This window comes from Triturus cristatus, chromosome 12 (assembly GCF_964204655.1).
Source record: "Triturus cristatus chromosome 12, aTriCri1.1, whole genome shotgun sequence".
In the NCBI taxonomy this organism is placed as follows: domain Eukaryota; kingdom Metazoa; phylum Chordata; class Amphibia; order Caudata; family Salamandridae; genus Triturus; species Triturus cristatus.
In genome coordinates, this window is record NC_140595.1 from 813,966,665 (window position 1) to 813,993,160 (window position 26,496).

At 43.9% G+C, this 26,496-nt stretch overlaps 1 protein-coding gene across 2 annotated transcripts in view; it reads left to right on the top strand.

Moving 5' to 3' along the window:
* The first annotated feature begins 5,401 nt into the window (after nucleotides 1-5,401).
* Nucleotides 5,402-26,496, top strand: part of FXR2 (FMR1 autosomal homolog 2) — a 431,332-nt gene continuing 410,237 nt past the window's right edge. The window contains exon 1 of one of the 2 annotated variants that reach the window (XM_085638170.1): nucleotides 5,402-5,635. In XM_085638170.1, coding sequence (XP_085494296.1) covers nucleotides 5,585-5,635 — 51 coding nt within the window. In that variant the 5' untranslated portion in view covers nucleotides 5,402-5,584. The remainder of the gene's footprint in view (nucleotides 5,636-26,496) is intronic. The other variant, XM_085638169.1, reaches the window with a different exon arrangement.

Genomic DNA, 26,496 nt, shown 5'->3' on the forward strand with positions numbered 1-26,496 from the left:
GAGAACCATCCTTACCAAGATCAACCCTAAACTGGGTGATCTAGCCGAAAAAGAACCATCTGATAATCCTAAGGGCCTCCTCTTTGGAGAAGACATGATAAAATCAATAGGTAAATATGTTGCCACCTTTACTGCCCTCAATAGGGCTCAAGCGAACATGAAACGTGTCTTCAACACCAACCTTTATGACAGGCCGGAAGAAGGGGCCAATCTTCCGGCCGTGGTGACCAACGGCCCTTCTCATCCTTTAGAGGATCAGGTAGAGGCTTCTACCCATCCAACCAACAATTCTATCCTCAACGAGGCAGAGGACCACGAAACAGAGGCTAGAGATCCCGTGGAAGTCCCAACAACTCAAATCTTCCAAGTAAGTCTTCCTCTTCTTTCCTCTTTTTCCCAAGTAGGGGGCAGACTAAAAGATTTCTACCATATATGGGAATCCCTAACTCAAGACCCATGGGTTCTCGAGACCATTCAGGGTTTCAAAACAGACTTTATAGACATTCCCTTTCAAACACATCTCCCAAAACCTCTAACACTTTCAGAAGAACATCAGAAGATTGTCGAAGAGGAAATCTCTTCAATGCTCGAAAAAGGAGCTATCATACAAGTACCATGGTCTTTAAAAACCTTTGTCAGCACTCTTTTCCTGGTTCAAAAAAAGGAAAAAGGGTGGAGTCCAGTCATAAACCTTCGGGAAATAAACAAATACCTAGTTTACAGACACTTCAAAATGGAGGGTATTCACCTCCTCAGGGACCTTCTCTTGAAAGGAGACTGGCTAGTAAAACTGGACTTAAAGGACGCTTACTTTACCATCCCCATGGCACAAGAACACCAATGCTTTCTCCAATTCATCTGGAAGAAGCGTCTGTACCTATTCCAAGCTCTTCCTTTCGGTCTTTCCTCTGCCCCTTGGTGCTTTACCAAGATCATGAGGACTATTGTCTCTCTTCTGAGAGAGGGGTATTCACCTCATCATTTATCTAGACGACATCCTCATCATGCCCCAACTCTACTCTCAAATATTGAAAGACCTCAATACCACCATGCAGCTTATCGAAAGTCTCGGCTTCATTATAAACAGGGAAAAATCTATCCTTACACCCTCCAAGTCTCTAGAATTCCTCGGATTCCCTGTAGATACCTCGAGCTGCCTTCTCCTTCTCCCTACCAAGAAAATCGCAAAAATTCGAAAAGAGATCAGGTATGTTCTAAAACAAGAATCTCTAACTCAGTGCAGCACAAAACATGGGGTCTTTATGGTTGCATGGTTGTGTCCTTTACGATGTACACTGTTGTCGATTTCTGACTGCAGCAGGCAGGCCTTGCCGGCTGGTGTGCACACACCCCACACACATCCAACACAGGTGTCACTCGGTAGGTGTGCCTGCTAATAAATGTGGCCATGCGCACGTGCCCGTAGCCATTCACACCATCTGAGCAAGTGTGTCCGTGTGTTCATTGTGTCAGCTTGATGTGTACGCCCCTGCAACATCACAGTGTGCTGTCTTCTATGGACGTTGCCATGTCACCTCGGCGTTGGCAGTGACCCTGGACATGTAGCCCCGCACCTGCCCCCCTGCATGCACAGGCTGCGTGTGCTGGTTCGGCAGGGGGGCAGGCCGTGGTCCGGACCTGGCCAGGTGCAGGAAGTGCAGTAAGTGTGTCTCTGTATTGGGGTGTTGTCGCCACCAGGGCCACAGTACACGATGTTGCAATGTGGCATGTACCAGGAGGGCGGGCCAGCAGGTATGGGGACATGTAGGAGCGCTAGATCGCTCGGGCTCTTGGTACATGCATGCCAGGAGTGATGTATATCATTATTGCGGATGCATGAGTCTGTTGCCTGTGCTCTTTAGCTGCGCGGCCCCGGCCAGCCATGAGCTGGACACCTGTGTCCGCCCTGTCGGACCATTGGCCTATACCCAAGTGGGCGCACACCTTCGAAGGTCAGCATCGTGGTGTTGTTGGCATGGCGCTGGACATGCGCGGACAGGCATTGGAATGGTGTCCCATAGGAGTGCACGTGATGCAAGCGTGCAGCGAACACAAGTGTTGGTGCCTGTGGCAGGGCGGAACAGCTGTGTGGCAACGTGACACACAGTGAGTCAGCTCATGTGCATCGTGCCGGGCAAGTCATCCATGATTCCTGTGGTCGCAGACGTCCCACTACACCCACAACCGGCCTCTATACGTCTCCTGTATGCATGCAGCTGGCGAAGTTTACGTAGGGATGAAAGTTGCTTTTTCTGTACTATCAGGCGGTTGCACATTTGCAGCTCCGCGCAGGAACTTTCTTGTGCCCAGCACCCCCTGACATGTAGGAGGGCATTTGCTTGCGACTCCCACACTACACTCTGCCTGGCATGAGACCGACGTGTACACATCCCACACGCAGTAGTCCTTGGTCGTAGTTGGCGTGCGTGATATGGCCTTCACACGTACTCCCACCCCACCCCAGGCCTGCACCCGTTGCACACAGACACTGCTCATTGCACCGAGCTGTGCCATGTCACCCTGGAACTGTCCTGCGACATCCCCTGCTTCATTCCAGCGAGCAAGGGTCTGGTTTCAAATGCAGACGGAGAAGATCATCACCTAATTATTTCAGGGAATTTGAACCTTCTTGCATGGAAGGTGTCAGGCAATCCAACGAATTGTCTGGCCTTTCGTCATCAGCTCTCTCTCTCCTCAGAGAATCATGGGCATCTGGAACGCACTATAGATACAATAACATTTGGAAAAAATGGTTTTGTTGGTGCATGGAGAGGAACGTGGATCCCTTGGAAACTCATATCGTCAATATAATCAATTTTCTTGTCGAACAAATTGACAGGGGGTTATCTTATAGATCTATTAATTGCTACAGATCAGCAATCTCCGCTGGACATTCCCTTGTCAATGGTAAGACGGTAGGTAAGAATGTTATTATTTGTAGAGTTATGAAAAGCATTAGACTGAAAAGACCTCCTAGACCTAAATACCAGACCATGTGGGATGTTAAAGCTATCTTAGACCTTTTCTCTTCTTGGCACGATAATGCTTATCTTAACAGAAAATGCCTCTCGCTTAAACTTGCTACTCTTTTATGTCTAATCTTTTGTCGTAGAGTTTCTGATGTCAAATGCCTAGATATTTCTTATAGATCTTATGATATGTTTGGGGTTAAATTTGATATATTTAGAAGGACTAAAACCATGTCAGACTCTATTTTTTATCCTCGTTTTGATCTTTGCAAAAAGCTGTGTGTCATAGACTGTATGAGAGAATATGACTTGAGAATGAAAGACCTTCGCCCTTTAGATGCTAAACAACTCCTTATCTCTTTTGTTAAACCCTTTAAACCAGTTGCTTCCTCCTCCATTGCTAGATGGGTCAAGTCAGTTATGAATCTAGCCGGTATTGCCATTTCTAAATTCCAAGCACATTCTCTCAGAGGTGCTATGGCAAGCAAATCCTTTTGGTCTGGCGGTAAGTTGAATGATATCCTTAAAGCGGCCGATTGGTCCAGTGCTTCAACCTTCGCTCACCACTACTGTAAACCTATTGAGCATATGTCTGATGTTGTCCTTCAGGGCTACCAACATATATAATGTAGCCTCCGGTCTTGTAATGAAATTGCGATTCTCCTATTAACATGACCAAAGAATCTGGATTTCATTAATGACACGGAGGCTATCATTATCCCACCCGTCCCTCCCTTGGACGGAGTACTTCTTGCACTGTTATATTATACTACCATATGCATATGCTTATATTTTGCCTTTAGTGGTAGCTTATGACCTTCTTACCATTCTCCTCTTTCTTTTCAGATAATCCCGCCTGATGACCTACTCTCATCTTTACCTCACTTCGGACTTCTCACTACCTTCAGTTTCAAGATCAAGTTGGATCTCATCTTTGAACTTTTGTTGCTTCGTTTCATTTAAAAGAGGAATTCTGTTTGCCCCTCATGCCATTTATACCTTGTGCTCTCTGCATTCTAGAACTGTTTTCTTTGTGATGTAGTGCGGCTGCTTGTGATCTGCATTAAAAGATTAATGCATAATGATAGCCTCCGTGTCTTTAATGAAATCCAGATTCTTTAGTCATGTTAATAGGAGAATCGCAATTGGTGCCTCCCACGTAAACCATTAAACACTGATAACACCCAGCATTTGGCTGTGTTAGAGGGGAGCTATCAAGATGGCCGGAGACCTGACTGCGGGTGCTTGAGCCAGGCCGGAGACCTGACTTCGTGACACAGTTCCGCCTGCCCTTGAGCGCCCTCCTCTATCCACAAGATGAAGCCCAGCATGACCTCAAGATCAGTCCGGGGATCCGGCATGCTGCTTCCCCCACCACCATCCGGCCTTCTACCCCTATGGACATCTCCAACTCGGGGATCCCTCCAGACCCAAGACCACCACCCTTGAGTACAACACCACCTGAACACCTGGCTGAATGATAGCAAGAATTTCCTGCTCTGTAAATATGTAATATATAATTGACCAAGCCTAATCGCTGTTAAAATGTAATCCCGAGTGATTTTACTATTTGTATATATAACTCTAACTACTAGTATATGTTGTAGACCTTTGTACTTACTACTGTTGCTATGTGATTTTAGGGTTTATCTGTTTGTATCTCTTCCTTGCGTGACTTTACAACTTGTACATTTGCAATTTTTCCCTCCTTATGTAAAGCAACTGGTTCTTTTGTAAAGCGCTCTGACAACTTCGGGTAATGTCCGCGCTATATAAAATCGCATTAAATAAATAAATAAATACAGCCAGAAGTAAAGCAAAGGAACATTTACAGTGTCTTCGTTCTTTAATAATGGTGGTATGAGTAGTTTAGGTTTCGTTATACTCAATGAAAAGGTTCCTAATTAAACGCGGCGGCAGCTAACGCATAGCTCACTATAGATGAGACCATGATTGACAGCAGCTATCCCCAATCAAAAATGGCATAGACCTTGATTCATAACAAAAGGAATAGGCGGGTTAGATACACTTTTAACCAATCAAAACATGCATTGTCCATTCGTCATCCAATCATAACGCGAATTTTAGTTCCCATTAACAAGAGACGAAAGTGGCCGGGCAAAATGAAAACTAAAATGTATGTAGCTTTAATATGGGTCTGTAGGCAGGACAGAGGGCCAGCTGGGTTCTCTAGTGGGTGATACTTTATGAATGGCAGCAAAGCGCGCCTGTAGGTTTCCTGGAGACTGAAGACCCGACCTAGCTGTTGGTTGGCCGAGCAGAACCACCGAAGGCGGGTCCGCGAGCCGCGGTAAGGTTCTCCGATTGGCTGTGGCCTCGGGACCCTCGCGCGCCCGCGTGAGGGGTGAGGGCAAGATTTGCGCGTGCGCAGCACCGGGCCCCATCCGCCGGAGGAGCGCGGAGCGGTTTGCGCCGGCGCGTCGGCAGCGTGCGTCCGCGAGCCTGCGCGTGCAGGGGAGCGGCTGGGGACGCGCGTGCGCCGTGCGGCCCGCGTCAGCAGTCAGTCAGGCAGTCGGGGCAGCGCGAGCCGGGCGCGCGATCAGTCAGCGGCGGGCGGATCCCTCAGCGCGGGGCCCAGGAGTAGGAGGCGGGACATGGACTCCCTGGCTGTGGAGGTGCGAGGCTCCAACGGGGCCTTCTACAAGGTGAGCAGCGGGCCCTGAAGACAGGGGATCGGAGCAGAGTACCTGCGGGGCCTAGAGTGGCGAACATGTCTGCGAAAGGGGGCCCCGAGGGTAGGGGGCGGGTCCGTGAGAGGGATGAGGGGCCACGGAAGGGGCCCGGGAGATGACGGAATGTAGGGGGTAATGCGGGGGTGGAGACAAGAGGCTTGGTATGAGGAGGTGAGGCTGAGGGGATGTGAAGAACATGAAGTGGTTGTTGGGTTTTGAGTGGATAAGATTAATGGGAGGTAGGGGCATATGAGGGGATGAATTAATATGACCAGGGTGGTGAGGGGAGCTAATTTGTATTTCAGGATAAGCTGTGGGCTTGTAAGGGCCTGTGGGTTGAGGATTGGGCTGGGAGGAGTGTCAGGGTTTGAGTCAGTGGTGCCTGTAAGTGAAGGTTGAGCAGATGGATTTTATGGGAGGTGGTGAAAGTTGAGCCATTGGCGAATGTGAGGGTTGAGCCATTGGGGAATGTGAGGGTTGAGCTAATGATGGCTCTAGACGAGGCTTGAGCAGATAGTTGATGTAAGGGAGTGGTGCAGGATGACCTATTGGCGGATGTAAGATGATGTGCTGAAGTTTGAAGCCTAGGTGAATGTGATGGGTGAGCAGGTGTTTTGTAGAGGAGGAATTTGGGGCAGGCAGGGGTATCTGGGCTGCGTGGAATATTGTGTGCTGTTAATAGAAGGGGACCTTTGAGGAATATGAGTCAATACCTGACGAATGCAAGGATGATTAAAGTCTGCGGTTAATGAGGGTGGTATGTAGGAGCCAATGTCACGTTAGGGTGAGCTGGGCATTGGGCTGGGGAACAGTACTTATGAAATATCCTGACCTGCGACAATTGGACTTGAAGGAGCATTGGCCAGTGCGCTTGTAATGTGGGGGTGTGCCATATGAGGACACGTAGTGAACATCGATCGGATGGTATCAGGTGACAAATATATGGGACGATTAAACTGGGTTGGAAGGTGTACAGGGCAGTTGACTTAGATTTAGCTCACGCTTTAGTGAAGGAATTCTTCAAAGGATCTGTTGTATTGAAGGGCACAGTCCGAAGTGCTTAAGGATCCATTGGTTAAATATGGTTGATGTATTATGAGAGCCATTACTTTGAAGAGTTGGTAGTATAATTGATTGGATGATGCGAGCATCACTTGAGTGCTTGAGAAAAGTTTGTGCATTGGCCACGCTATTGCAACTCTTCCAGTTTCTCTGCTCTCCTCTACAAATCAACTCTTACATTACAACTGTTTTTAACAGTGTTGATGTGTGGTGTTGCACGGGCTTCCTCTTTCCCTAAAGTGCGGCTACAGGGCTCAAGTCAGGATACATACCGGTTCACCAGTGGGTGTAGTCTCTTGGCACTGTTAACCCTTCTGCCAAGAAGGGCCCCAGATGTACCTCCCCTGAAAGGCGAGGGGTGTGGAGTTGTCTTGGTTTTACGAAGGCAGTTCTTAGTCTTTATTCAGTGATTTGACTCGCATTTATTTGTTTACAAAATAGTTATCAGACTTGAAGTGGAGGGGGACTGGAAGAGGAAAGCAACGGCGGCATGCAATGCTGCGGTTTTTGGTGAGGGGTTTATGGGGAAGACATACAACTTTAATTGTGGATCAGAGACGCCAGTACGGAGACGCGGTCGCCTTTTAAGATGTAGAGAAAACGGATTGCAGGAAGTTGAAACCTGTGTACTGAGAAGGCTGTTTGCTCTTGCTCTGCTCAGGTTAGTCTTTCACCCCCTAGCCCAAATGGTCTGCAGTTACGAAGGTAAATCTTTCATCAGTCTTGAGGTTGGTGTATAAAATGAAATGCTGGGAGTGTAGTGGAAGGAAGGTACAGGCGAGTAGGGTAGATGGTTACTACACTGTTCATCATCAGCTGTTATGTGCTGCTTTGGTTTAGTTGGATCCATGTTATGTGCATGTATTTGTTTGCGTTGTTTGTACCTTGCTTTAAGTGGCGAACACTTCCAGTGCCCTGGAGTTTAGGACCCAAAGTTGGATTTGTGGGTCGAGAGCCGGCTAGATTTTAGTTTAGGCATGGCAAGCCCTTTCTCTGTCTTGCTTGGACATTGACATTGCAGCATCACACATCTTTCTAAAGTGGCTTTTTCAGGAGGCAAAGATTTAAAGCCCATTCTAGTCAGCCAGACAACCTGTGGAGAAGATGTTGGGAAACATTGTTGTACTTTTCTTTCAGGCGTGTGCTCTGTTTTTGGCACACATAATATTTTTGGTACGCCAGTCCGTGGAGTTGAGTGAAGTGAAGGATGCGTAGACCCTTCTTATAATCTGTCAGCCTAATCCTACCTCGCGCAGGTACGAGTAGGGCGACATACACCAAATGCCGACCTAGATAAAGCTGTTTCTCCAGAACATGAGAGGCTCTGTACCAGTGAGATTTCTTGTTGAACTATTTTCTGTGTGTGTTGCTGAGTCCTGCAGGCTTTAGTGATGAAAACTGTCGCTGCGCCTCTGTCAGCTTTGGGAAACCGAGGTTGATCTCTACAGATGGCCAAGAGATGATGTGCATCTCTTGGAGAGTTCCAGCACAACTTAAGACTTAAGAAGGTGCTTGTAAAGCACAAACTTGCTCTCAAAGGCTTGATGGCACTGAACTGTCAGTCCAGGAAAAGTTGGGTCTTCAAATGCTTTATAAAATACAAGGTACCATTCGGTTTGGCAAAGTACTAAGGCATACCATAGAAGGATGTGATCGCAGAGAAGGCCCAACCTCTGACGAGATTTTTTTTTAAAGCATGGAACTGTCAATAGATATTTGAGCTCAGTGAATGGTTGGTCTGAAGAGAGGAAGGACCCTCCTCCTTAGGAAGCTCTGTGCATCAAACAGAAACCTAAATGTATTCTGCCTGCAGATTACTAGCCAGCAGAGGCTACAAAAGACTTATGAAGCCCTGTCAAGTGCCCTGAAGCTGAAGACCAGCCAGATTGTTTCTGGACACTTGGCAGTCGATTGACAGAAGAGACTGGGAGGCCCAAATAACATCTGTGTGAATAGCAAAGGTTTTGACCTAATCAAAGCTTGATCACACAGGCTCTGAGGTGTTTGGGAATGAAAGGTAGGATGACCAGAAGATACTACCAAATTGAGCAATAAGCAGAGGATACAACCAAATTGATTTTCAGTATCAGGTTAAGTTTCATGTTTAATTGGAATCCTTGGATCCTTCCCCTTTGAGACAATGATGGGATTGTGTACATACAGGTCCATAGTCTTTTGAGATCGCGTTCCAAGCATTAATGCTTTAGTTTTAGCTAAAAAAAAAAGATTAGTCCTGTGATACTGCAGATTCTCTACCGAGGACATTTCTTAAAATTTGGCTCGGAGTTTCAAGTCTTGGCTAATGAAATCTAAATACAAATTTGGATTATACATTCAGTGTTGACTTGAGTGGGGGTGAAGGGCTAATATATTTTTTTCGCTCCTAATTCATAATGATGCTGTAGTTTTGTGGTTTGAAATCGCTTGGGAAGCAGCCTGACTTCTCTTGTTAGATTCGAGTCTATAGTATATATTTTCTCCAAGTGCCATATAGGTAGTTGCTGTGATGAGTGTCTACGTAGATGGGTTTGGTGGTTATATCTTTACATCCACTGGACAGCCTGAGTTAGTAATGTGCAGTTGCCGCAGGCCTGGAACATCTCCCCCAGTAGTCTGGTTCAGACGCTTAAGGAGAGGTTGTGCCAAGCTTCCTCTCACTTTAAAAATGGTAAATGTTGGCAGTTTACAGCTTCCTCTGATTTAAATGCCCTGGTAGAAGGACCGGCGTGCAAGAATTGAGCCTCAGGTCCAGCCCTATTCAGAGCACTTTGGGATGCCACCTGAACGCTTTGGCATAGTGTCGGCTACTGCAGCAGAACAGTTCAGTGCTGTTGTTGGCGCCTGTGTGAGCAGCTCCTGAAAGTCGCCCAGGAATTGAGCCCTGAGGCCAGGTGTCCAGACTTGCAAACGCTGGTAGGTGTGGAGAGGGAGCCCTGCAGCCTGCTCAGATTCCTACAGACTATGATGAGCAGCGGCAAGTGACGGGCTGACCCGCCCCCAGCAGCTGCTTAATGTGGGGGGCAGAAGGCACTGAAGCCTTGCAGTGAGGGAATGGCATAGGGTTTGAGTGGCCCGTCAAGCTTTTCAGACTATGACTTCCCTGTAGTCTAGAAACCAAGATTTGAGAAGGGCACAGTAGCCAAGCGTTTGGCTGTCATGGAGGACATAGCTTCGTTTTATAATATATTGCTGTGCTCTTTATTTGGCAAGTGAAACGAATGTTTGTGATACAGTTAAACGAACGCAAAAGTTCTAGCTAGAAAAATAGGTGCGAATTCCCTGTTAATTGGGCAAACTATTTCAGAGTGGGGCAAGTGACTCCCCAGCTCTCCCGGCGTGAGCAGCAGGTGCCCCTGTCCATCTGTGGAGCTGCAGTTTGTCATATAAGCCAGCTGCATCTTGTGGGCTGGGCTTTGAACAAGGCCTAAAATAGCCCTGACTCTGCTGTGGAGCACGCTGAAAGTGATAGCGCTGTGATTGGAAGACTGGGGGGGGCAGGTGGGCTTCCAAGGCACTTCATCTCCCTCGAGGGCCGTGCTTGGTGGAATGGGACGAGAAGGCAGAAGACACACAATTGATGGACGGATTGCAGAACAAATCAAAACATTCCCCCCCAGTCAAGAGATCTGGGTTAAATCCATCATTCTTTTGCTCACCATGCCACAGTGGAGTGAGACAGCATGTCATCTTTTGATCCTATGCCCTCCCTGTAAGCCGGGTCTGGTGGCTCAGTGGACTAATGCATCCACTGCAGGGGCCTGTGTTCAACCTCATGGTCACAGATTCAAATCTCAGCGGGTCCACTCAGCCTTTCATCCATCTGAGGTCGATAAAATGAGTACCGTTGAGTTGGGTAACAATAAACCTCTGTTATTCAGCGCCAAGATGCCCCGTTGGGGGTGAACGCGCGCTTTACAAAATACACATGTTTATGTTGGCATCCGAGGTTCCCAGTTAAGGCACCTAGACTCCGATTGGACACTCCCAAGTTTTTAGTCGATACAGTGATTGGGGGTTGAGCTCCATCTTAGCAGTGTAAGATTTATCTTTTGGCAGACCAGTGTTGTGTGCGTCACGTGCATGGATTGCGACAGATTCTTGTTTGCGAATCGCTCTGCAGCATTGTTCTGGGGAGTTGGGTGAATGACTTTTCGGATTCCTTTATTTTCTTACTGAGCTGTGGAAGCTTGTACAGTTTGAATAGCACTTTACCTCTTCTGAGTAATGCCACAATTGGGGGTGTTTGTGAAGGCCAATACAAAATTCAAGTGTCTTCTAGGTAAGAGTTCCTTATCAGTCACTCGGGCCTTTGTTTACTGCACATCGCCTGGCAAGTGCCTTTGTGCCCTAAAGCTGAAGCACCTGCATGACATCTTACTGGTACAACTTATTTGTGTTTCTCGGTCCTTCTAAATAAATAACTAAATGCATTCATGGTCCAACAATTGTTCTTTTCACACAAATTGTAACCTAGATCTCTGTGGTCAAGTAAAAAATAGAGTACGTTGTGTCCAGAACACATTGTACGACACTCATGCCATCGTTTGGCCATGATGACTTTGAGCATTTAGGACAGAGACACCCACAGTCCCACATTAAACGTGCAGTCAAAAAGCACAGAAGCAAACTTGATTTGTTTTATTTTTTGTTTGGTTTTGCTTAAAGCAACAGATATACCACACTGAAATTCATCTAGCTCAAAGCGGTTTCTTTTACATTCAGTTCATGAATTCTCATGGCACTAAGTTTCATGTTAATTGTCGATGTGGCATTTGGGTCTTGGGTGTCTCTTCTCTGACTGGATCAATTGTCAGTTCACATACTGAGTTATCCAGTAGCTGCCTCTTCTTCCTCATTACTCATTTTATAGTAATTTGCGAAGACCTTCATATTTTCTTTATTTGTTGAGGGAATCCCCTGCTCTTGTAGACCTTTTCAGCTTCCCCACACACTTCAATGCACCATCTTTCCTTAGGTGGGAGGAGTCTTCTTATTAAGGCGTGCATGGATGACCATGGTGACAGGACAGATTGAATTAAAGGTGCATGCAGTCTTCACATACATAATATTTTGCCTTTCTACTGACAAAATAAAATTAAACGTGGGGAAAACAGTTGTCAACATCCCTGTCTTCTGATGGCGTGGTGGAATCGGGGGAATGAGTATCAATTGCGTGACACCCAGAACATATTTTTGGGGGTGAAGGACAATAAGCATGCATGTTAATTTTGAATACAGTACACTTACGTATACAAAAAAAAAGTGATGGACAGAATGCTTGAATTCCTAGCTCACTGTTCTTTTGCACACCATGACACCTCAATGTGGATCCAGCCACATGCAAAATAGTCTTCACCCTGCTCCATTAGAAACAGTCAAGCCCAAACTATCCGGTCAGGTCCTCTCTAAACCGGAACAAAAGCAACCAAGGACTAGTTTTGCCCTTCATTTGAGTGCATCTTTGCTCCAGTGGCACGGTGAGCACAGGACCCACTTTTGGGCATACCTGTTGCACTTAGGAGGGCTGCGCACTGAAGTGTACGAAAAGTGATGGGTGAAATGCTTGAATTAATGTAGGCCACTGGTAATTACTCGGGCTGCAGCCTAGTCCACAGTGTTCAACACCATGTTACCTTACTTTAGCCCCAACCATATGCAAATTAGGCGTGACCCTTGCTCCAGTAAGAATGGTCCAGCCGAAACTGCTGGGCCATTTACTCCGGAATCAGTATACAAGCAACTCCAGAATGGTTTCACCTTCACTCGGGGCAGCTTGTTTTACAGCCCTCCGGCCCAACCCTCTGAAGCGCAAACTCTTTGGCAGTGTTCTGTACCACAGTATGGTTGTGGGAAAGAGGATTGGCTACTACTAAGACAGGATATGCACCCATGGTTATAAGATGTTGAAATAAGAATATATATGTAAAAATAGGTGTATATGGTTCTTTAATGCAAAGACCTTTCTGTTAGAATGGGCAGGTCAAGGAAATGGAGTGAGCTGCAAGATCAGCCTTCATTAATATCAGTGGTTACTATATAAAACACATACTCTTGCAGAATTTAATATGTTTATAATTATTCTTTATCTTTATTATATTCAAATACACGCAGAGGAGTATAAGCAACGATGGCTACTTACATTCCACTGAGTGTATTTGCTTATGATAGGATTTAGTATTTATTTATTTTGAGAGCCATCAATGTGCTCCAAGTATTTGCAACTTGTGGGGGGAAAAAGGAGAAAGGTTGCAGGCACTTTTACCAAACTTACCATACTGTTTGTTTGGTTTCAAAGTGAATGTACCCCCCCCCCCCCCCAAAAAAAAATATTTGTAACCATGTAAACAAAAATGATGGTATCAGACAGCCTTAGTAAACTATAGAGCAAAAACTAGGAGGTGATGGATGGAGCGCTGAAACTTTTCAGACACTCACCCCTAGTCACAGATCTGGGTTGAATCCATCATCGTTTTTTAGCTCACTTTGCCACCCCAGTTCAGACCCAGCCATATACAAATCAGTCTTGACCCTGTTCCCCATGGGAACAGTCTAGCCAGAACTGCCAAGCCCGGTCTTTTCTGGACCAGAAACAAGCATCGTGTGACCGATTTCGGGGTAATACCCCTCATCAACCAGGCTAGCTTGAATCCACTTCATGTCTACTTCAAGCCCTTGTGAGCAATTTGTTTACATGAAGTGCAAGTAAATACTTCTGAGTGGACAAAAAATCCTTTTGTGTGTGATCCAAATTTCCATAGGTAGATAGCCAATAAGCAGGGCCACTGAAATTATGATTCAGCGGTCACTGTGCTTTTCGCATAATTATGCAATTGATCCATTTGCTACATAATCCTTCATCTGCTGCATAATCTGCAGAATTTAACAAAAAAAATTTCTAGATCAAAAGTTACAAAATATATGGCAACTTGGGTTCCTGCGCACCCAAATACTTTGCACAAAGGTAGCTTGGTCATCAGAAGCCTATTGCTGTATTTGGGTGTTAAACTGGTACTAAGAATGTGAACTCTTTTTCCAGACACTGTTACCAGGTGTAAAAAAACAAAAAGAAAATATTTAAGTAAAACTTTCACAAAATGTGCTGGATAATGTACCTTTTCCTACTGCTTAATTTATGCAACCGTGCTGAATTCTTTGGCCCCCCTCTGCTGCATAATTCCACTGGCCCTGTCCATAGCATTTTGATTCTGGCAAGACTTGCTGAGTTTACCTAGTTGTAAAATGTTAATTTCCAGTCATTGATTCAGCACTTAGTCTGGGTTCTCATTTATGACAAAACAGGGAACTATAGCATATTGAGATGGAGTCTTCTCAAGATTTATTCAGTATCAAGTGGAGAACGTCAGACATGGGTCAATCTCCTTGATTCTCTGTTGGCAACCTATGCACTGGATTGCAAGCAGAAGCTGAATTTATTTGCAGCAAAATTTTGTGTAAGTGAGCGAATACTTAAAAATACACGTTCCAAAGCAAGTCACAAGAGACTTCCGCAGTAACTGAAAATAAGAAACAGTGATGATCGAACTTTCCTATATTCTGATCTGTTGCTAAATTAAAGCGATAGCATGTTTGGAGCCCTACTTTGATAGAAAGTTGGCCTAAACAGGGACCGTTAATAAAAACAACCTCTGCATAAGCAGTGCCTATGAATATATGAAGATGTGAGCTAGAGTCCTGGTATGTTCAGAGCACTGTATAATCCGAAAGATGTATGATAAAAGTCTTGATGGAATCCAAACCCTGAAACGATATGAACCTGCATCATCAGAGACGCTATTATCATAGCTCTGATATAATGAAAATGCTGCCAAAATCTGTCACCTGGTCACATTACGTCAAATGGGACCAGTTTTTTTTTTTTTGCAGCATAAGTAGATTTCCGAATCACGTAGTCCGTTGGGGAAAGTCGATTTTTAAAATAAAATTACACTCCCCTGTGGAATACTTCACTTTCCATACTCCTTCAGTGTTGAGAGCAAAACAAATGAATCATAAGTGGTAGAACTACCCACTTTCTGTGTCTGTCCGATTGCCACAGACAGTTCCTTCTCTTCTCTCACTTTGTTGCTCGCTTCAGCCTGCCGTCAAAGAATGGCCACCTCTCTCTGCTGGACTCTTAATGGACTACTTCTGAGCCTGTACATGCAGTTTCCCTTCCGTTTACCATGGCACTTTGAAGTTAGCTAGAGTTGACAACCTGAGCATTACAAAAAACCTAAATAAATACCTTGGCGGGCTGTGCTTCTTTTAAGAGTATGTGGGCCCTTCAGAATCTAGTCACACTCTTCAAATGTGGTGTACGACCAGGAGAGAGCACTATGACTGTTTTCATAGTTCTTAAGGATAATCATTGTGAAATGGGAGCGCTATCTTTAGTTTTAGCTTGGTTAAGATTATAGTGTAACTTAATGAAGTTGAGCCGTTATTTTAGTCTCGATATTACCATTTAGTATGATGCACTGATGAGTGCAGTACCTCGTGCAGTTGATAAATCCATCCAGTTGAACTGTGACACAAATTTTCTGTTAGTAAAAATAACTGAAAAAAATGATGCTGCATGCAACGCTGATCGTGAAATTGATAATGGATCAGTATTCTTTTCACAGTTTCAACAGAGTCTGAGACCAAATAGGGTCCAGACCAGGATGGGATGCCTTGCTCCTAGCTGTTTTCAGCATGTTCAAACTTGAGCACAGCTGTCTGTTCCTTCCCTGTAGTGGACTGGTCCTTTGCACATGGTAAACAGCCTTTACAATGCGGCTTTTACCACACAATAATTCTACCACGCATCTATTACGACAGATATGTCTTTGCCATGCTAAAAGTTACCGAGTGTATGCCTTTAGCATGCATGAATTTACTAAGAATATGTAAGTATTTCGCTGGTAAGTGTATTATACTAGGGCAATGGTGTTTTTAAGGATTGAGTGGCTAGGATATTTTTTAGTGTAGGTGAGGGTATTTGAGTGACGAGCATTTTTAGGGTTTAAGGTGGGTAAGGGTATTTTGGGTGGCAAGGGTATGTTTAGGATTTAGGGTGCGTAAGGGTATTTGGGTTGCAAGAGTATTTTTACGGTGGTTGAGGGTATTTGGGTTGCAAGGATATTTTGAATGTTTAGGGGGTTGGGGTATTTGGGTGGTAAGAGTATTTTTAGGGTGTTTGGGTGTAAAGGGTATTTTTTAGGGTGGGTGAGGTTATTTGGGTGGCAAGTGTATGGGTATTGGGGTGGCAAGGGTAATTTTAGGGTGGGTAATGGTGTTGTAATGGCATAGGTAGTTTTAGGGTGGGTAAGAGTATTTGAGTATTTGGGTGGCAAGGTTATTTTTAGGGTTTAGGGTGGGTGATGTTGTTTGGGTGGCAAGGGCATTTTTAGAATTTAGAAGGGTATGGGTAATCTGGTGGAACCAGTAATTTTTTTAGGGTGGCTAATGGTGTCATGGCATGGGTATCTTTAGGGTGGGTAAGGGTCTTTGGGTGGCAAGGATATTTTTAGGATTATGGGGTGAGGTTATTTAGGTGGGAAGGCAATAATGTGTTAGGGTGGGTAGGGTTAAGGGGTTGGGCTCGATAAGGAGATATGTATATATTTCATACTTGACTGCGAAATACTTAAATTTTCGTGGTAAAGGTATATACATTATAATGGACGTGTTGTAAAGGCATGAGTAGTTCTGTCATACCTCCTCTGAACCCACTTTATTCTGTGTATGGTATTCTCCGCAGTTGGCATATATTTCTAGTAGGCTTTGGTTTCCTTGCATGTAGTTATTGTGCTTTTTGTTTTCTTCTATGCTATCCTAAAAATTGTGAGCTGCCCGGTATCTTCTAGGTACAATTTAATATCCACTGTTCCCCATAGTTATTTTTATTGTAGAATTAAACAATCTGTGGTGCAGGAGACCCAGTCTTCTGAACAATTCTGGGCCATCATGTGACGTTTTGAAGTCTGCTAGTTTTAGCATTATCTAGGACATCTCCCGCCACCCTTCGGCAAGACTTCATAGGTAACGAGCATTGGCATAGCCAATAGGTCTCCCTTTTGGAACCTTATAAGTGTTTAGCCATGCAACAGATGCATAACTAAATACTTATAAGGTCCCAAAAGCGAGACCTATTGGCTATGCCAATGCTTGTTTCTGTTTATTACTGCTCTGTAGTAATGGCGGCGCACAGGTGCCACCATTACTACATAGAAGTAATAAACAGGAGAAAAAAAACCTGGCTCACGGAAAACAACAAAGCGGCCGTGAAAGTGAGGCGCCCGTGCACATGCACTGTAGCTCTAGGCTACAGTGATAGCACTTTTTTGAGCCCTCACAAAAAGTCTCGCCAGACCAGGGCATGCGCTGGGTCAGGCGAGACCTAAAAAGGGATATTTTGGCGCACAGTCTACTTCCAACCTGCACCACTTGCTCCTAAGAGCCTGCATTTCCAATATACAAATAGAGGTGTGGATCTTGCACTGTTACTGATACTGTTTTGACTAAGTGTACAAAGTAATACAAACTGTCTCACTTTTTGCAGATTATGTTAAGTTTCTTGGTACATTTGCCTTTTGTCACATTTGATTTGAGTCAGATGTCTTGTTATAAAGCATATCCAGCACTAGGTTAACATTATCCCGCTCAATACAAAGTCTGACACCTGACTTGTAATTTTCATTAAAAAAAATTGTGACATGTTGGTACACAAATGGAAGTGTACTTGCGTGTTAGATGACATTTTGTTTATTTAAAGTATTTGTATAATGCAGGCTTGGCAAAAAAAAGTGTTAGTCATATGACAAAAACAAAGTTTAGTCAAATCGTTCATTGACAGTGAACAAGTACACTAACTATAGTCACATGTATAACTGTTTCTAGATTGCTAGATGCCATTTAAAAAGGCTTTTTAAGGACTCAACTTGTCCCAACTTTTATAGCCACCTAGATATATCGATGGACATAGGGGAATACCCCCTTTCATCTGTGTAGCCCGTTTTCTGTCTCATGTCTCAACCCATGTTCAGATGGCTGTGTCTTTAGACATGTTGTGAAGTCATCCCAAGTTGGCTAAAACATTCCTTCATACAGCTCCTAATGTCTGTCTTCATCCTTTCTCATATCATGGTTTTGAGGTTTATCTGGCTTAGCCAATTTTCAAGATCTTTCATTGTTGCTTAAAGCCCCACAGCTGGGACAGTAACCAACTCATGTTGGGGGTAATATCTACCAACCATTCCACTAAAATTCAGAATACATCCATGTGTTTTTTGAGACGATGTAAAACAAAAATCTATTTCCTTCTACCATGCACCTCTATTAAGGCTTGTGGCTATCTGTGCAACAAGAAACTAAGAACCCCTCTTTAAAAGACAGGATCTGTTGTGGTCGGAAATGCACCCTGAGTGCACAGTTCTGGATAATGATAAACGCACCATCAAGTGCTTGCTCATAGCTGTAGGGAAGAGGGTGAAACTCCTTTGCAAGTCACTGTTTTAAAATAGTACTTATTAGCTTAATTCTCTACAAAAGCATATGCTTTCATAAAATCAATATGCCTTCCTGTGCAAACGTCCAACCTAGATTACCCTCCTCTCTATGCAGGCAGTGTGCATGTGATCACAAAGTAAATGGCTGTTGTAGTGGATTCCCTTTCCTATGAAGTGTTGGCATGAAGCATCCTTTCGCCAGGGAAATCAGAACTGCCTTGTACCAAGTGAAAAGACCTAGTTTCACAGAGATAAGACAGAATAAAGCTGGATATGACCAGTAATTAAGACGGCCCCTCCCACATATAGCTGACACAGGGTGCCACACCATCCCTATTTCCAGCTCTAGGGCCATGAGACGAGCTCCCCCAGGCTTGGAAGAGTGAAAAGGCGTAGAAACAGCACCGACTACCTGCGGATCAAAATGACAGAGCAGGCTGAACTTCAAAAAACAATGGATGTTATTACTAGTTTGGCTTAAATGTCTGACAGTCTTTTTTTTTTTTTTTTAACCTCTTCCATGCGGCGCCGATTCCCGCTCAGCGCTGACCGTTTCTTGCGCGGGCGTGGTCATGACGGAACGGTTCCGTCATGAGCACAGCTCAACCGACGCTCATGACGGAACCGTTCCGTCATGAGCACCGAAAAGGTTAATACGTTTTATTGACTTCCGATTAACAGCACAGACATACACAGTGTAAATCACGTTCTACATCAGCCATTATGGATTAGTCACTTAGGTAGGCAGAGTTTTTATTTTATTTATTTATTTATGCTCTTGGAACTCCAAAGAGATCCACATAAATTAGATAACCAACTACATATAAAAGTTTTGTGCAACAAGTTTCTTATACTTTAGGAGATAATTAAAATATCCTTTATGCCCAAAATACTAAAACATCGTGTTAAAACCAAAGTTATTAGTTACTTCTTACATATAATTTAATATAAATTTATAAAACACTTAAAGTTAAAAATCCTATAACAAAACATTTCATTTGGTGGCTCATAAATAGAATCCATTAGTGCCGACGCTGAGAGGATAGATAATTGTAGGCAGATAGGTCTCATCCATTTACGTTGATGCAATAGTAAAGCGGGACAAATAAATAACACGATTAACATCCTGAATGGAGTTATTACACAGATTACAGATCCGGGAGGAACCATACCATTTAGGCAGCACATTATTTAAAGGAAGCATACCCTGTCTCAATAATAGCCTGAAGCGGCGCACTCCATGAGGCAGGTTCCAGGAAATATAAGCCTGTGCTTTATTTATTTTACAGGAGTCTATAGACGGATGGATACACCTCTTTTGGGTGCGACCGTCCCTATCCCTAGTAAAACTTAATTCCCTGGTGGCCTGTTTCAAGATGGCCCTTAATTGATATGGTGAGAGGGAGAAAAGCAGAGACTCATCTAATGAAGCAAATCAACCGCAATCCTAACATTTTTAAGAACTAGTGACTGTTCCTTCAGATTTTCTAAAATTTCTTTCTGGATTAAAAATCTTATTGTGCCAGGATCACCCTTTACCAGGCTTGCAACCCATCGCACTATCCCCGCAAGACCCTGTACCCAACTGCTTCTTATACCAAATTCTAACCTTAGGGCAGCCACTGGGCAAGCAGAGTTGACTGAGGTAGGCAGTATATATTGTTGTAAATATAGGGAAGACATGTCTGCATTTCTAGCGACAATAATAACGTGTTCATGCTCAACTTAACGCCTCACAAGTTGACTTCAGGTGCTGTCAGCAGTCACTTAGTAATTAAGTGCATCTTGTTGGTTATTTCAGTGAGTATCAATTGTGTGGTGGTCTCTTAACATGAGAGGCTGGCAATGAACTGGGACAAAGCAACATAACAGGGAGTTGTGTGTGAAACAGGAGTGCTTCCTAGTCCCCCATATCCATGCATCTCCACTGCTTTTCGTGTACGTCTTTTACACAGTCACGCACCAATCTTAAACATAAAAAAATAAAGCGACTGTCTACGCTCAACATGCTAACACGTTTTGTCTTTCTTGTATATAGGGTAGAAACATAAAGCTGATCGGAGCTCTAATTATTCACACATCTAATTCCCACAACACTGTCTCACCCTCCAGTCATTCAGGGACCAGGTCAACTCAGTCAATGCCCTTATCCCGCCCCCACACACTTCAGTCACAGGAGCAGATGTCATTTGCACCTGCCTAATGCATAGTTTGAAGGCCAGAAATCAGTCATTCTAGGATAACCCTTGAACATTCCCAAATCTCACCCTTTGAGGAAATGCAAAAAATGAACGCACAAGCCGTAAGAGTGACACACTATTATATTGCTCTCTTTCCATTCAAGTCAGATTTGTAATTTTGCAGGCTTTTTTTTACTGCTTTTCAAAGCTACTTCTAGAGCAGCTTGTAATATTTATTCTCCCGTATTTGGTGATGAAACATTGTTTGTACCCAATTCTCTTGACACAAACACTGTACTGAAATCTTGGGATTTGGCTTGTATAGAAAGCTGGGTTTCTGTTGCAGTAACCCCCCCCCCCCCACACACACACACTTTTTGCCAGATTTCTGATGCTCTTTATCTTGATGTGCCCTGGGTCCCTGCCAGTCAGGTTCCCAGGGCGTGTGTTCTTTCCCAAAGCTGTACCTCTGTACCCCCAATTGGCCCCTATCTAGCCACATGCAAGTCCCTTGTAAAAGGTACCATGGGTACCGAGGGCACTGTGACCAGGGAAGGCCTCTAAAGGCTGCACCACATATTGTGCCTCCCTTAGAGGTCCTGTACCTTAACACAGGCACACTGTTATTGCAGACTGCATGTTTTGGTGCAGAGAAAAGTGAAGAGTCGACATGGCAGGGCTCTTCATACGCTAGATGTAAAGAGAGCACTCCTATACTATATAGACACAACAAAACCTTTTCGTCAAACAAAACAACTTTTTGTATCCTTCTCACCCCCACATAAGGGCAATCCCATATCAAAATCTGGCATTGCAAGGTGGATTGTCAATTTATACAAATTTGCTATCACAAGGCAAAACAAACACTATCTATTCCCCCTAAAGCCCACTCTACCCGAAAGATAGGGGCTTCAATGGCATTTTTAGGGAACTGTCCCCTAGATGACATCTACAAAGCAGCTACATGGTCTACACCACACACATTCACAAAACACTATTGTGTAGATGTGCATGCAAAACAACAAGCTAGTGTGGGCCAAGCTGTACTTAAAACACTATTTCAAACTGGGATCTACAGCTCTACATGCCAAAAACAGATGCATACTGGTAAGTAGCATTTTCCGTTCGATGCATATGAGCTGTAGATCACACACTTATGCATAGATTGCATAGCATTACTCCTCCTTAGCGGCGACCACCAGTGTCTGTTGCAGTAGTTTGTTGGAGTTGGTTTGTATGAAAACCTTAAGAAACTGCATATGTGTAAAAACTGAATTACTTACCTTTTGTCTAGGAAATGTCCCAGAGTGATATCTAGGCACATCACGCTGTTTACAAAAAGTAACTTAACCCCTTCGATGCTGCGCAGATTCCGCCGCTGTGCTGGCGGAATCTTGCGCGGGCGTGGTCATGACGGAATGGTTCCGTCATGAGCACAGCTCAACCGTGGGTCATGACGGAACCATTCCGTCATGAGCACCGAAGGGGTTAAAATCTGTAAGTAATTTTGACTGTTGTCTTACCTGTAAACAAACCAATTACATCTAACTGCATTTCAATTGTATTTCACCTGCAATATACTGGCAAAGTATTATTTCACTTACCTGCACCAGGCCTGGCTTGGTTCTAGAAATAAAATACAACTAAGTAATATTTTTATACAAAACAATTGTTCAGTCTTCGTGTGTGTGTGTCATCCTTTTTTGCCTGAGTATGTACAATTAATGCTTAACACTACCCTCTGATAAAGCCTTACTGCTCGCCCACAGTACCACAAAAAGAGAGTAAGGTATTATCTACTTAAGCCCCTTCCTACCTTTGGGGATCCACTGGACTCTGTGCACACCTCACTTTGGTATAGTATATACAGAGCCAGCTTCCTACAGCTTGTTTGTAATTTAGGATGTGTCATTAATGTGATGTCTGCCAATATTAAGCTCTGCTATTCCAATATTAAGGTCTGCTATCGGATTATGAAGCCTTTCTGGTAGAGAAAGTCTTCCTTTACAGTATTTGAAACTGGGACTGCAGCTATGTTGTTTATCCCATAGTTTAGGCGTTTATATTTAGTTTTGGTTCAAGATAGATTGTCAGTAATACTTTTTAATGCCACCCATACTAACACACCTCCATTGTTTATCTCTTGGGGTGGTGTGGGCGTGAGGCAGTTTACACTAGTGCCGTGTGTACTTGCAGTGATTTCTACCACTCATTTATTAGGTCTCGCCTACGCAGTGCGCATGCACTGCATAGGAGACCTTTAGCCGTCGTGCAGCTCTTTTTCCAAGCACATACTCGTGCTTGTGGCGGCATACAGCTTGCGGGAGTGCGCTGTGGCGCGCCGCAAGCACGAGTATGTGCTTTGAAAAAGAGCAAACAGCTGCTGATTAGCGCGAGCACTCCCCCTACCCCTCCCACTTGCGCACGCACGCACCTTCGCCATGCTTTTTAACAAAAAAAAATCCTTTTAGAGCGCTCGCGCTCCACTCCTGGGCTTGTTCTGTTTGTAGATCCACTGTGTTTTCACAAACGCCGATCGTTGCCTTTTTCAATGCTCGCGCCTCTTTGTCTTCCTTTTCCACTTCAAAGCTTCGCAATCTCCCTTTGTGCCCGTCACCCCATAATCCCTTTATACCTCTGCGGCCAGATCTTCAGAGAAGGCAGCACGTAACCTGCTTCACGCTGACCCTTATGATTGAACGGTTAAGTAGGGATCAACCCCTCCCCAATTTCATTAATTTAAATCTGCATGCATTGTTTATTAAAATCATGCAATTGTTAATTTTATTTGTTCCAATCAATATTTTTAGTTCACATGTTAAAGACTCGGCAAGACTTGAACCCAATCCTTTCCCTCTTCTACTCCGCATCGTAAACATCGGGGTTGATGCACTCTGTTTCTTTTGGGGCTTCTAAAGTTATGCGAGCTCTGGGCCTTCCATACCCCCTCGACTCGAGGAGTGCCGAGCCCAGCCCGTCGCCCCATAATCCCTTTATACCTCTGCGGCCAGATCTTCGGAGGAGGCAGCGCATAACCTGCTTCACGCCGATCCTTGTGATTTCACAGTTTGGTACGGGGTCAGTCCCTCCCCATCACACAAGTGCAGTACCGACAGCTGACTCAGAGAGACAGCCACTCGCTCACATTTTCAAGAAAAAAAAAAGTTACGTGATAATTCGAGCACACAAGCTAAAATTGTTCTTAAACCATCCCATGTTTATTACACGGCTGCATGGCAGTTAAGCAGAGTCTCAATTGCATTATGCGAGCAAAATTGCAAACAACTATATATACTGAAAACCACATGAACCACTCCACCTTCAAAATGAGATCAACCTAAGTGTCTGCCGTGAGACCACCAGTACTCCAGGCGCTGTGACGACGCACTCCAAACATGCAGCGCTGGTCTTATTGTGCCTTTTATGAGATTGGGAGATTTTTCAGTGGAGTTGATGTGTTATCAGGCACACATGACTCACATGAGTTCATTAGATTGCGCCCTTAAACTTTGCAATGAGCATCGGCCTTGTTATTTGTTTCTTCTTCATGATTCTTTAGTATTCCACCCCTATTCCGAAATTCACCACACAGCCATATCAGCAGAAACGATGTGTTCCTGCATTCTCTACCAATGTGTCCTTAGGATGGGTACACCCAAGTCCTGCCAGGCTTGAGAGGGAGGAACGTGTGACCAAAACTAGCACTGGCACTTTGTAAAACATTCGATGGGTGCTGCGTTGTGACCTAGAAATGATGGGAACATGTCCTTCTGAAACAACACACCATCACTCTTCTAGGGCCCTTTAACACACCACTCCCTCTCCCATCCATGCCCTTTGCGCGCGCACACACAATCATTGGCATAGCCAATAGGTCTTGCCTTTGGGACCTTATAAGTGTTCAGCCAGGCAACAGTTGATGTTGCACAAAAGATATTCTGCTGCATAACTAAATACTTATAAGGTCTCAAAAGCGAGACCTATTTGCTATGCCAATGCTTGTTTACCTTTTTATTTTGTTTTTGAGATTATATATAGCATGGACTAAGTCACAATAGCGTTCATTTTCTTTGTAATGAAACATTTACATAAGGATTGATGGTACAGATGTTGGTGCATATTCAAAATTAAATTAAAACTATTCATTTTCAGAAATATAATCCTTAGGTAGCAGATCTGTTTCATGGATTTATATTACCAGGATAATGTCATTTTATAATTACATATGTATCCTTTGTGTTGTAGGAATTCTGCTTTCGATTATGGCTAGCCTTGGGTACTATATTCCCCTTAAACAATGTAGCTAGAGATATATAGTCCCCCAAAAAGTTTTTTAATCCTATCGAAATGTAGCTCTAAAGAAGTCCAAAGTTGTGTACTGTGTTGGGATGTAGGACGGCGTCCTCTTATTATCTTCTTTTTGCTTCATTAGTGGTTCTCTGACGACCCTCTTAAATGAGGGAAATAATGGGACAGACCTAATTTCTTGAGTGATGATCCAAACTCTGCGTACTGCCCCAGAGAAGGTGTCATAAGAATGCAAAGGCTTACCATTGGCAATCAGTTTAGAGCTCTTACTGCTGGTGCATTGATCCATCTGGTTTTACGTTGAGGCTCAGTGTCCCATAGCATGGAGCCGGGATGCTCAATTTCAAGTCACAGTACACTTTAGAAATGCAATATTTATTCATTCATTGGTGAAATGTGATCTGTCTTCTTTAATGTGTGTAATTAGTTTTGCTGATAAGTTTGTCTGCTTAGAGTTAACCAGGATAGCTTTAGGTTTGCCTTGGATCAGCACTTTTAGGGCTCATTCTGAACCAAAGTAGCTTCGAGGTTGCCATCATCAGGACACCAGCTTTCAAGATTGTAAGTAGGGTGGACTTGCCATTTTAGGACTTGTTCTCAAGCCAGGTATTTGAGATAGTGAGTGGCAGTTGCCAATGAGCATTTTTATGATTTTTTTTTTTTATGTGTCCATTTGGAGATGACTTATTGACCCATATGCAGCCAAGAGACTTTGCATTGTTCACAATTAGTGGCTTTATTCCTAATTGGTTCATTTCAGCGATCCATTTGTGATACTGCTGTCGTTTGGGGTGGTAAGGAATTTGTTTTTATTGTGGTTGTTGTGAATGAGTTACTTCTCGGCCTAGGCCTTCTTGAGCATTTATTGCATTTTGTTTAGAGTTAGTTTTTAAGTAGAGTGGAATGTTACCAGGTTATTGGGGCATACTTTGTTTTGTGATTCTACGTATAAGTTGAAGCATTAAACCAGAATGGAGCCTAATGAAGCTGATTGGTCTCCTTTTTTTCTGAGTTCAAGCCGGTCTTTGATGTACAACTGTATTAAGTTTGATTTTCCCATCCTACTTTGAAGTATGTAGTAAGTGTTTTGTAGTCGACATTGTGAAATGGTACGTTGATGGCTAGAAGGGTTGGGGTGCAGAATTCACCACTGTGGGGTGAATTCCTGATATGGCTTCCGTTTGAGTTCAGTTATTTCTGAAATCAGATGAAATAATAAAAAACAAATTCAATTTAAGTGTAAGTTCCCTGTGCTATCTGTGATCCTGCTTAGGGAATATAGACTTGTTCGTATCTGAAATTGTTGAACCTTTTCTGTCTGAGAGGGCTTTTTTCACAGGGGTTTGACTTGACACATTTTTTTGTTTTTAGGGCAGTCGGTGAGTGTTCCCTCGTCAAGAGACTAGTTTATGCTTTTCTCCTTGTGTTGTAGATGTGACTTGCTATGGTGTTGGTTAAGATAGTGGGGTTCGAGTCTCTATTGTGATATAATGGACGAAGATTTTTTCCTGTGCTTTTGCGTGAGATTGACATCCGCTCCATTTAGCTGTAAAGTTCCTCTGTACTTATATTGTTGGGGTGTAATCTGTTTTCCACATGTAGAAATTCTTTTTTGTTTTTTGCATTTTTGTTTTAGAAGTTTGCAGATTTGTTGACATATACATTTAAAAGTGTTAGAGAGATATGTATTATTAATGTTTATAACCTGAATTTTGTTAGCCCTGATTCCTTCCCTGTCACGATGACTGTAGCGACTCCCTACTTGGTTGCAGCAATAATATTAGCAGAGGACATT